The sequence below is a fragment of the Coturnix japonica genome, chromosome 6 (genome assembly GCF_001577835.2).
Source record: "Coturnix japonica isolate 7356 chromosome 6, Coturnix japonica 2.1, whole genome shotgun sequence".
Taxonomy (NCBI): Eukaryota; Metazoa; Chordata; class Aves; order Galliformes; family Phasianidae; genus Coturnix; species Coturnix japonica.
Genome location: NC_029521.1, coordinates 26,923,571 through 26,936,208, shown reverse-complemented (window position 1 = coordinate 26,936,208; position 12,638 = coordinate 26,923,571). Strand labels below are relative to the sequence as shown.

The window sequence follows — 12,638 nt, the reverse complement described above, 5'->3', positions numbered from 1 at the left end:
GCTGTGACAACTCTTGCCTGTGTGATGTCGATCATCTTTAACTGCTGCTGCGTCAGCAGTCACATCAGCCTGCATCAGATGACAGTATAGACCTTACCAACAGAAGGCTGAGTTTTGTAATCCCTGCAAATCCCCCTCCCTCCTCCCCCCTTTCACCTGAGCCCTTTACGTTCATAGTCTGGATTTACCAGCCATCTGCGAAGAGCTTTCAGAGGATAAAAGCAGCATTAATGGTTTGACCCCAATGAAGGCATCACTTGCCCGTGATCGCTAAGAGCCCAGTTCGGCAGGAGCTCAGAGCTTAGTCTGTCTTCTGTGTTTGCTGATATTCAACATTGCAGATTGCCAAGGAACTCATTGGTGTGAGATTATCCACTAGAGGAAAACTAGAGAGGAGATTGTTCTAGAATACAGACTGCTTCTAAATGCTTCTGAGTGGTGTTGAAATGGGGGGACCAGCCTCAATGCTGTGCCTAAGAACTTGCTACATAGAAGACTGTAAACCATTCCATTTCATGGGAAACCCGCCTGAGCTGCAGCAATCCCATCTCTCCAGGAACTGCTCTTACTCTCACATGACAATGAAGCAAAGGCGGTCGAACAGTGTTAGCATGTGTATCTTGCCCATCATCCCAGAGTACCCAGGCTTCCAAGACATTAAGGTCTGTATGCAAAAACTGTCTTTGAAATGTACAGCATTTCAACTGACTTCTCTAAATAAGTTGATATGTGATGTGCTAGTAAACTTTGGACTATGTTTTGATATAGAAAAGCTTAACTTTAAAGAGTTGTACTCCATTACATTATCAAGTTGAGATTATTTAAACATATTTTTTTAAGGTTTAATGTGGGAAGGAAAACCTACTTTTTAGTCAAGTTTTAGTGTTCTTCAGTTTCCTAACTTACTCCAGAATAATAATCACTCTAGACAGGATCATTAATTTTTCTGGGTCTCTTCCAGAATGTGATGGAATAGTGAGAGATCAAAAACTGGATTGCTTGGTTTACATGGCCTGTCCAACCCACTCGTACTGGTTTGTGCTTGATGTTTTCCATTCATCATTAGTAAGCAGCTTGCCAACTTGCTGATGATGGAGTGCCCTACTGAGACACTGCTGGGCTCTGAAACCAGATTTGTGGCTGAACCCTTAGCGAGTATCTAGACTTAATTAGCAATTGTGAAAAGCTGCTTGAATGATCATTTCGTGATACCAAAGGCATTGTCAGGCAGAATAAACGAGTGCAAAATGTTCCATGGTCCAGCTGTGAAACATTACTGTCTACACACAGTGTAGTTTTTCTTTTTATTGATTTGAAAGAGTAATATAATGCAAAGCAGTTCTTCCATCAAGCTGAACAGCTAAGATTTTTCAAAGAAAAAGCCACGGTTGAGCTTAATTGAGTGAGCTGAAACCATCTGGTAGCTTAAGACAGACTGGGATGTCTTGGGTATATGTGAGGAAGATGGAAATGGCAGAGCAGTAACTTCAAGAGCCCAGGGGACATTTAACTCTGGACATGGAAAGACGATCTTTTATGTGGTGAATTTCTAGCAAACTGTTTTGGCACTCATTGATTTTCCTCACAGTTAAAAGAGGCTCACGGCATGGGTGTTCCCCTGAAGTCAATGGAGAGACACCCACTGATGTCAATGGGAGTCAAATCAGGCCTTAGGCTATTCAAGTAGCTGAGGTATTAAAATGGTTGGCAGGGAGAAAGGCATCCTGTGATAGGAAAGGAGAAGAAAACTCCTCGTACGTCTATGGTATACCACAGGGTAATAACAATAAACTTCATAGTTTTAGGATGTAGAAATACATCACATGTGAAAATCGCTTTTCTGGTAATAATATACTGCAATTCACAGCAGTGTACGGGAAGGAAAAAACAAAAAAGAAGAAAAATTTCTTACAATAGGAACACATTTCTATCACAGGACACTGCAGCTACAGGCTAACGAGATTCAGAAAGGACAGATTTAAAGTTCTCTTAATAGAGACAGGTGAGAGATTCTTTGAGAAAATTAGGTCTTCAGAGTAGTTACACAAAATTGTAGCAGTACATCACAGTCAGAGCTCAGCGCTGTTTAACCTCGGACCAAAGCATTTATTTTCCAGAGAGGGATTAGAATTGGAGTCCTCAGGGAATTTATGTTAAGAACTTGAAACTTTTCCCAACAGCTGTTTACTGTGAGGAGCCATAAGATCTTTCTCTACGTAAACCAGCACATTTTAATCCAGATTCCCTTCACCCTTCTGCCCCACTCTTGCTTCTCTCCTTCCCCTTTTAAACAGTTATCAAGAAATTATCATGAAACTCGAGCCTTGAACCGGCTTTTCCAGGACTGGGAAAGAGGAAAGAGCTCTTCCTCGCAGCTGAACAGTTTTCCAAACACAGCTTCATTCGCCCATTGCTTGGGGAGCTCCTCAAGAGGCCACCTGAAAGGCCAACCAGCACACAGCAGTGGCTTCCATGACAAACCCTTGCAAGAGTATTTCAACGAGAGGCTGATGGAGCTCAGGAACTATGAAAGTAAGAGGTCCAATAGGAAGACAAAGGGATTTCCTGACAAGAACCAAAGCCCCTTCTTCACGCACAGAGGATCTCGGCGCAGAAGTAGCTGTGGCGCTGTGGTAATGGTTGGGTACAAGGAGACAGAAGAATCGTGCAGCTCAGCAAATCAAGAGAACAGAAAAGTGGCAGAACACAGTAGTCAAAAGGAAATGCAGAATGTCCTGGGCCTCTACAAGGGTGACTTTCTGGACATTTTAACAATGCACATCGCTGCTCCTCTAGAGGCATTTGTGCAAAAAAAGTAATGCTGGAGCTACTTACAGCCAGTCCTGCAGTCCTCCACGTGAAGAACTGTTCCTGTTCAGTACTGTTGTGACTTCAGTAGTTTATGTGTGTTAGTTCATTCTAATGCAGAAATGTTTGTGGGACAATCCACTGGCATGGCATATCTTTGTTTTCTATTATTTTCCTCAAAGAATCAGTAAAAATGAGGGATAGTCTTGAATTACTTTACACAGAGAGTGCTGTTCTAAATGCACACATTACTTGAACTCCAAAGATGCCTTAATGAAGAGCGATTAGTTTCAGTGGAGCAGTGCGCTTTCCCATTGGTAGCACGTAGTTTCCATTAGCTAATCTGAAGAAACAATATTATGTCCTGCCAAGTTACTTTGCTTGTTTTAAGTTCTCTTGTTTTTTTAACTTGTCACTTTGACCCATTCAATCTATGCTACATTTTGCATGGATGCAAACTACTTGATAAGAAATGTTTGATTTTGTCTTGTTGCCACTTGTTATAATCACCAGGAAGATCCTTGTGACGGTGTCTGACGCTTGAAGAACACTGATGTAAGCTTCATTTTAAAACCTGATCAGCCACTGTTGTTTCATGTGCATGCTCACAAACCTTTGACTTAAAAAGCACTGCAAGGGCAAAGAGGAAGGAATGCTGCATTTAAGAGAGAATTAGGGATGTAATTATGTAGGTAGGATCTGTCCTGCTTTCCTGTGATAAATGTGAGGTCAATAGCGCAAATTCTTAATGCAATCTGAGTTTCAAATTGTTTATTGTGTATAAACTGTGTTTATGGTGGTCATCTAAGTATATAATGTCAGCTGAAGCCACATTTTTCTATTACACAGAATGTCAATGTTTAGTTCTACAGAGCACTGAATATCAGGCCCAAAGCTGGGCAACAACTTTAAGCTTCCAAACAGCACTGCTGCCTGTAGTATTATTAGCAATAAAGTCATCATTACAGTGCTAGTTTGAGCTGATATTTCTCTGTTTTCAGACATTTTTCGATGTGAGTTAACAAGTAAGAGGAGCTGGAAGAAATAGGTAATTAATGTATCAATTTGCTAATTGCAGAATGGAGCAACAGCGGGGCAGGCAACAGCAGTTTTCAGTCAAAGTGCAAGAACAAGACCCTGCTGTCAGTCCCTTCAGGAAACAACCAAGAGCTTTCACCCTAGAAAGGAAAGGAAACAGATCAGATTTATTCCTCATCCCTTTCCCAGTCCTGGGATCAATAGCATCTAAATGAACTGACATGGGATACTGAAAACTCCAGGTTCTTTGTGCATAGGAAAAAGCACTACACACTGAGCCTAAAGGATTTGTTCAGAATTCACAGGTTGTCTTACCATTGGAAATGGCCGAGTGCAGCCAATTTGGTGATTTATTCTTTTTCTCCCTAAAGTAAAATATTTTAGACTTAAATGAAAGTCTGACACACTTAAGGTATTAGCAGATGCCATAGAGGGGATGCATCTGGTTTCCATTGTAAATCTGCCAGAGGTTAGTTTCTCTTCTGGGAGTGTATGCATCATAATAACATCTCATTATGTGAGGGCATAATAATAACAGTGCATAGAGAGCAATATTAATGGGACATAAGCAACTCCAATTCTTGCATTTCTCGAGTGTATGGCTCTGCACCTTTCAATGTATCCTTCTAAAGTATAGCTTTACAACTCATTTCCCACCTGCAAAGTCTTTTAAAAAAGCAACCAACCTTCCTCTCTGTTCCCAATATTTAATCTTTGTCACACTGCAATGGCCCCAGATTAGCAGGTCTGGAGCATTCTGAGTCTCTCTGCAGACCTCTGCCATATCAGCCAACAGAGGTACTTGGAGCCCTGCACCATTAGGATGTTACTGAAGTTTGCTGGCAGTAGAGGAACACGCTTTCCTTTCATTAAGAAATAATGTAACGGTGCTAAATTATATATAAACTATATATTAAGCTAATAAATATAAACTATATAGTAAACTGCATATAGTTTTTATATATGTATAATGAAAATTTGGTAAGCATCTATAAATGGGTTACTTCAGCCTCTGCAGCAGTTTCCCTTCTCTATTCATGACAAATCCAAGCACTAATTGTTAACAGTCCCTATTTCATTTTATCTTTTACTTTTATGGTATACTGAATATGAAAAAGAATTACAAAATCCAGTAATTAAGAACTAAGACTTGGCAGAAATGTCTATTGTCTCCTCTCCCAGAAGCACCCCACACACTTCAAATTGCAGAGTCTGGTCCATTTATGGTATTTTTCATCTGTGAAAACCTCAAAGGGATTAAAAAAGACAACTTTTTTTAATTGGATTTCTTTCCAAACAATGTAATGACTTTTCTCTGAGAAGCTGAACATCTCATGGCAGAGAAAGTGGAAAAGTCTAAGGAAGATTACATCTCTCAAGAGAGAGCATGGCTAGATGTTGCTGTACAGAAAGAACGTGGGGATACAGAGAGAACAGAACACCAAGAACTGCTAGAGAAGTAATAAGACTTCATCCGACATTCCCCCAGATTTTTACAACCTGGTGAAAAATGGCTTGGGCTTGTTTGGAAAGCGATGATACGCATGACCTGAATTTATGTGGTCTATTACCTAAGGTTTTAAAGACCTAAAACCTTAAGTTTTAGTGAGTACAGCTGTTGGGTGTAGCCGCTACTTCCATGCAGATGTGCAGATCATCTGTTTTCACAATGTTCTTTTGTGAAACTTGATGCAAACACTGTTTGCCATTTGCAGGTTCATAAAAAATATTTTTTCTGCCTCTTTGAAAAATGCCCATCATTTTTCATATGATAAAGCACCACTTTACACATAAAGAAAAAGCACCACTTTACCACTAGTGATTTAGTAGCCTCTTTGTTCTTAATCCTTCATGTACAAGGTGCTGAAGAGCACATTCTGGTGGTTATCGTCGTTTTCCTTCTCCAAACATTTCTTCTCATCCTAATTGAAGGTTGGACAATGTCCCTTCTAGGCCCTCATAAACCAGACAGAGCTCAGCTTCAAAAAAGAGTTTGTATCTTCTGAAGCCTCCATCCCTAGTAGTGACTGTGTCGTCCTTTCCCTGAACCTGTCTTTAAGGCCATACAATTGTGTTGGTGACAGCTCATATTGCAGAGGAAGGCTGGGGGTGTAAGGATGTAAGGCAGGGGGAGGAGATGTCAAGGAAAACACAGTTTTCTGCACAGTAATATGCACTCTTAAGTTTGGTTTTCAGTTCCCTTAATGTCCATGAAGATACAATGAGAGAAAACAAAAAGGATGGTAATAGTGAAACATATTCCACTCTCACTGAAGTCATCCTTAAGATCCCAAGGAATTATGGAAGATGATTATATGCCTCATTAAAGCAATACATATAGTTTTCAAGTATTTAAATTATTTATTTTAAAAAACAAAAACAAACAAAATTTAAAAAAAAAAGCCAAAAAAAACAATTAAAACAGTGGTTTGATCTAGATACAGCAGCACTGTGACATTACTAGGACATTATGTACGAAGAACCCAAGCAGCCATAGAACACAGAAGCCTTTATCTTCAGTAACAATCTCAAATGAAACTAGCTTCATCAAACAATGTTAAAGATCTCCCTGGAAAGAGAAACAAAACCAAACAGCCCCTCCCCACCCCAAACCCTTTGGATACTAGGATGATTTTTTGTACAATACCAACAGCCACGAGCTCTTCTAGTTGAGAACACTTGCTTGAATTTATTACAAAAACGATCTGTTGACTCAGTTATGAAAGACAACTTTAAACATTGCTTTAGAAGTGTCTGCTCCTCTAATAGACTACAGTATTAGAAGTGCTTAAAAACATTTAATCCTGAATATGCTCTTGAAATTCAATCAGAAGGATATTCTCTGTGTGTTTATATACCAAATATGACTTTTAGTTTTTGAAGCAGGTGATAAGACTAACCCTAGTATGAAACTGCAAATTTACAATTTAATTATTAGTCAGATATGGGCAACCACATGATAATTCATGAAATCTTTAGGTCTATCTACATTGCTCAGAAACACAAAATAAAGTTTTTACAACTTTCACCTTCATAAGGCTAAAATCTTTCAGAAGAGTGTCCAGTGTCGAAAAGAAATGCAATTAAGGGAGAACACATTCTATATGTATGAAATAACCCATCTCAGCTTGCTAATTAATGTATTTGGGATGATGAGAACGAAATACAGATTTGTCATCCAGCCAATGCCTGAAATGTTCATTTTCTGGGAGTTAATCTTCTCTACAGGACCACTGATTTTCCAGACAGCATGGAGGTCCCCTTTGGAGTCCACTGATGCCAGCAACGTGGTCGCCTCTGACCCGATGTTTGCCATGCATGTATCCTTGTGACTGCACACAGCACTTCATCACATTGGCATCTACAAATCCATTTCCAGGCTTGGCCAAAACAGAGAAAGATTGTGATGTTGAGCCAGTAAGAGTTATTCTGTCCCTTTCCTCTTAACTTTGTCTTTCCATTATAAAAAAGAATTGTTCATCCAAATGCTGCAATTACTAGCTAGCACTTCATTCAGAAATGAATTCCTTAACATCTGCATTGGATTCTCATCTTCTGTTGGAGATGGCTTTACAGAAGTGAAGTGCATTCTTTTTCAATATCCCTAAGGAACTAAGACAAACCAGCAATAAAAAGGAGCCCCCATTTACAAGAGTCATCTCCTATGCCATGTAAGTAAGAGCAGCTACATTAAATCCATTTCACTTAAATAATACAAAGAGTTGATACCGGTTTGTTTTGTGCACAGACTCCCTAGTGCTTTCTATCGACGCATGGAGAGCATCTCTCTGTGTTTAAAAATGGGAAAGCAAAATTGCAAAGAGGCTTCTCCGTGGCAGTGATGGAAAACATGAGCACAGTAGGAACAAAACCCACCACTTCTGGCTCCAGGTACATAAAACAAGGAGAACACTTTTGCACAAGCAGTAATATTCATTTTAGTACATAGGCAACAATCTGAAATCATTTCTTTCATCAAACCCTTTTGTCAGCATGCTACCTACGCTGATTCATCTGCAGCAGTTTGGATTTGCATTATCAGAGAGAAGTCTGAGGGAGATGAGCATATGATACTGTAGCACACTGTGAGCTTTCCTCTTTATTGGTAGATTTCCTAAAGACAAAAATAATACTGCAGCATTCCCTGGATCAGTTTCTTCCTCTTTTTCAGCTAAGGACAGAATGCTATCACCAGCCAGGATGATACAAGTAATACTATTTAGTATATCTCAAAGAGACTGTTTCCTGCACAAGAAAGTGAGAAATTGTTCTAAACTTTCATAGTCCTTCAGCTTTAGCATAAGATTGCTATGCATATTAACTCTTCCTTTAAATAATTTTGTAGTGTTTTAAATTGCAAGCCATATTTGTGGGAGGCTTGGCAGACAATTCTGGAATCATCTGTTCTCTGTGGAGGTACTGAACGAAGCCATTGAACAGATCCTCCCAAACTCCACTGCCAAACGCACCTCCTTGAAGCCTGAGACAGAACTGGGACCATCTTCAGGCAGGAGAGCCTTTAAGTCTCTGGATCCCACTTCATTCACTGCCAGATTTCTTTACTGCAGTGTCAGACAAGCAGTCCAAGTGGTGTTTATGTGAGGTTGGCACCTGTTACCTAAATATTATAAACATGGCCACTTTGTGCTTCATGCTATGCATGTGAAGGAAGATGGTCTGCATCTGAGGAACAGAGCAACCTGGCGATGTTCTACCAAGCAAAGTCCAATCTTCTCAAAGATTGCATGGGAACGCCTAGGAATGTATAACAAATTATTTCATCTGCACTGAGATATTTAACAAATTGCAAATTTGAGTAACAACAACAAAAAAATGACAGCTATGGAGGAGCAACCCGTTCCATAGATATCCATGAGAAGAAGTGCTGTAAGGGTGTGTGTACAGGTGTGCATTTATTGCTCTTCCAGAGAAGTCTGCTTAGGAAACTCCTGGCTGATGCTCAGCCACTTGGGAATGCAGAGCTGTGTGATGGCTGAATGTGTGCCTATTTTTCTGTTCAAACTGTGATGTCAGCCCTAGAGATGACACTGACTTTGAACCACTGGCTCAACGCTATGTTTAATATGAGTTTATGTATGCAATTTCAAGGTTACTGGAAAAACTATAACATATGATAACAAGGAAGAATGTGCTGTGATGTGTGATAGTAACAGCCATTTGACACATGCTGAAGATACACACACACAGGTGAATTTCACCCTATACTCCAGAGCTCACACCCTCTCTGTCTTGTCCTTCTCATGGTTTTATTAATATTAAAGACTCTTTTTCATGTCAGCTGAGGCATCTCTGCTGAGAAGTGGGATTTAAAATCTGAGGCTTTGACAGAGAACATCCTGACAAAGTTAAGAATGAGTGTCTTAGAATCAGACACTTCACTGTGTCAGCAAAGAATGACTTCCAAACGCTGATGGCACTCTTTGCCATAGTTACTGGTGGAAGGGATAACTGCAAAACAAGATGGGATCTTATGGATACCTGGCATTGTACCTGAACTGCCAGTTAGCAGGCATCTCTAGTCATTGCAGCATGAAGTTCTGCCTTTCAATAACATTCAGTTTGACCTGCAGTAACTGGTATGATTATCTTCACACCTTTACCAGCTTCACAAGCAGGTTCTTGTTCAGAAACAGCATTCAAGTCGTATCCATTCTTGCAAAAATCTCTTTTTAGATAATCCAGGTCAAGAGTGCACATATAAGAGTTTATTATTTAGACTCATAGAATCACCAAGGTTGGAAAAGACCTTCAAGACAGCCAGTCCAACCATCTACCTACCATTATTCCCCATTACACCACACTCCTTAGCACCACATCTACATACTTCTTGAAAACTTCCATGGACAGTGACTCAGCCACTGTTCCAGTGCCTGACCACCCTTTCAGAGAAGAAATTGTTCCTAATATCCAACCTGACCCTCCCCTGGCACAACTTAAGGCCATTCCCTCTAGTCCTATTGCTAAAGTTGTTACTTTCTCTTCATTACTCCTTTGCTTAAAAAAGCTTTCATAAAACCAGGGAATGGGAAAAATCTGTAAGGCTTAATTCTTCTACAGAGACACTGTAGAAAATGAATGTTCATCTGTATCAAAAAGTGTGCAAACCAGTAACTGTTCATCAAATTATTTAGTGAAGATTTTAAAATAAAGAAGATGCTCGTACAATTCAGGACTAGACTGCAAAAGATTTCTAACTCTTAAAATGAGCAAAGTTTGCTCATCTGTCTACTTAAAACAAGCAGCTACACCTGAACTTCTGCATTTTTGGAAGAACCTACACTGTAACCAGAAAGATGACAGGAAGTTGATCAGTTTGGAAAGCTATTAAATAACCACTACTTTCTGCTCCTTTGCTATGTGCAAACACACATCAAAACTATTCACTTTGAATCAAAGTACTTGAAATCCCCCCAAATGCTCCCCAAGGTTAGAACATGAAATCATAATTCTGTTCTTTCAGAGCCCCTGAATACCCGTGGCTCCCACTTCCCCTGGCATCAGTGCAGAGGATGAAGCCAGCTGAGGGTGCACAATCTTATAGTATGCAATGCTACTAGAAAGTGATGCCTTAGAATGATAAAAATAGACCTGGGCTGCTCTCTAAGATCTAAGATGTGCATCTTGTCTCAGGTGCATTGATATATACATCCACAGTCTGGCTATGATATATTCCTCTACTTCTCATCTACACTTCTTCAAATCAGGTGAAATTCCACATGTATTGAAGAAAGCCTGTGAAAATCCCTTGAAACAAGTGTATTTTCATTCAGAGACTGCCAAGGTGACTTAATCTTGCTGACTTAGGTGGCTCTCCATCAGTCTGTGAGAATGGAACTGGAGGTAACAGGCTCCTCTGTGCACAGCTGCTTTCATTTCTATAGTATTAATTCCTCTTCTGTTGAGAAGCTGAAACCATTACATATTTAGTTTACAGCTGATCTAGAAATAGTGAATACTGTAAGGCGAAGAACTCTCTTTTGCAGAACATGGTGGGCTACAGAGACATCATCTGCACTTGGGAGCAGTTCCTATTAAAGAGAAGGAAGCATATTTTTGATGTACCATTCTTAAGTGGACTACTTGAGCATGATTCAGATGCCTCAGGTATCGCTACTGATCCTGACTGATCCCGTTTGTAAGTGGGAACAATGTCTTCAACAGTGGTTAAAGGAAGGGGATAAAGAAAGAGGGAAGGAAAAGTGGGAAGTCTTATTTCATAACTTACATTTTATTCAGTTAAGTTGAGGACTTATTTGAGGGGAACGAGTCATGTATATTTGATATGACAAGTGAAAGTGCAGACACAGGTTCTGCTACTGCTCTAAAGCAGCTCAGACCCCACTCTGAATCTCCACAGGTCAGCCCTAGGGAGCTGACATGAATCTCATGGTGCACAAACCAGCCTACTGCATTTCTCTCTTGCTACCTGTTTGATATGAGCAGTGGTGAAAAGGCCTTGGGCTTTTGTCTGCAGCACAGAGAACACTTTGCTCTCATCATAGTGGGTGTAGGATTCAAGCCCCTGAAAAACAAAGGGTCATTTGCTTTCCCAGTCAACTCTCATTCAATTTTGTTCTTCAACAACAACAACAACAAAAAAGTGAAGAAGAAAGGTTTAAAATGGAGTACACTTTCTAACAAAGAAGTATTATGATGATCTAATAACATTAAATACAAATCTCAGCTGTGCTGGTCCATTGAGATCACAAACCTTAGGCATAGCAAGGAGTATTCTTGAATACATCAAAGCCTTGTCAGTATCTTTTCGCATTTAATGCAAGACATTACAAGTTAATGAAGAGGAGAAACGTATGCAGTGTTGCTGTAAACCAAATATACAGATGTAAAATAATTAAGAATAACCTGTTCTGTAAAAATGCGTGTCAATAAAACCCAGTCTGATAAAGTGATTTATGAACAGTTTGCTAGAATTACTAAAAAGAATGATTTCTCGTTTGAGGCTCTGGAAGTCTTGAGTCACATTTTTTTTTCTTTTAAAAAATGTCTTAAAACACATGGCTTTACAGCTGCTGCTTGGAAAATATACACCTCCAAAGTCTGACTTTCATTTAAATACAAATGTACAAAATGTAAACTGAGACAATAGAGAAATTTACAAAACTTTTCTTTAAAAATAATAAAGACAAAATTCAGTTCTAGGATGATGCTATTTAAATACGTGCAAGTAGTCATGTTCATTGAATTTCTATTGCAATGTTCTAAATAGACAAATTTGATTCACACAGTCTTGAGTGCCACCTCCAGAAACAGACCTGAGTGGAAATTTCTTCTTAAAATGCGAGGCTCCACTGGAAGGAATGGGTAGAAAATCTCCATTTTGGGGAGATTCTTTCTTTTTCACTCAGTGGTGGATGCTCTCTCATCCATAGAAGCTCCATACATTATAGTGGAAGGACGCAATGTTTGATAAAACCGAGTCAGAACTAGCTGCTTCCGGTGGAGTTTGAACTTACGTGATTTGAATTTATGTGGTGATTTAAACTGGCCTTCGAATTTGAAGAACTCTTTGAATTGTTCTGATGCTACAGAAAGATGGAAAAAAACGACAATTAGCTTCTGTAAATGTGCCGAGCTTTTCATTTGATGTTGATAATGCAATGAATGTCCTGTAAGATCCTTGTGTGAAGAACTCCGGGTGTAAAATACCCTTTACTTTCTTATGTGTATTCTCTTCGGGTCAGGAGGACCATGGGAGCTCCTGAGGATGTCTCAAAGACACATGAGCTCCAGGAGTAAAGTCAAATCATTGC

At 39.6% G+C, this 12,638-nt stretch overlaps 1 protein-coding gene across 2 annotated transcripts in view; it reads right to left on the bottom strand.

Moving 5' to 3' along the window:
• Positions 1–6,509: 6,509 nt before the first annotated feature.
• Positions 6,510–12,638, bottom strand: part of GRK5 (G protein-coupled receptor kinase 5) — a 146,127-nt gene continuing 139,998 nt past the window's right edge. Inside the window, exons 10-11 of one of the 2 annotated variants that reach the window (XM_032445323.1) lie at positions 12,342–12,410; positions 6,510–11,389 (exon numbers count right to left, since the gene is read on the bottom strand). In XM_032445323.1, coding sequence (XP_032301214.1) covers positions 11,252–11,389; positions 12,342–12,410 — 207 coding nt within the window. In that variant the 3' untranslated portion in view covers positions 6,510–11,251. Of the gene's footprint in view, positions 12,411–12,638 lie in introns of both variants that reach the window. The other variant, XM_015867417.2, reaches the window with a different exon arrangement.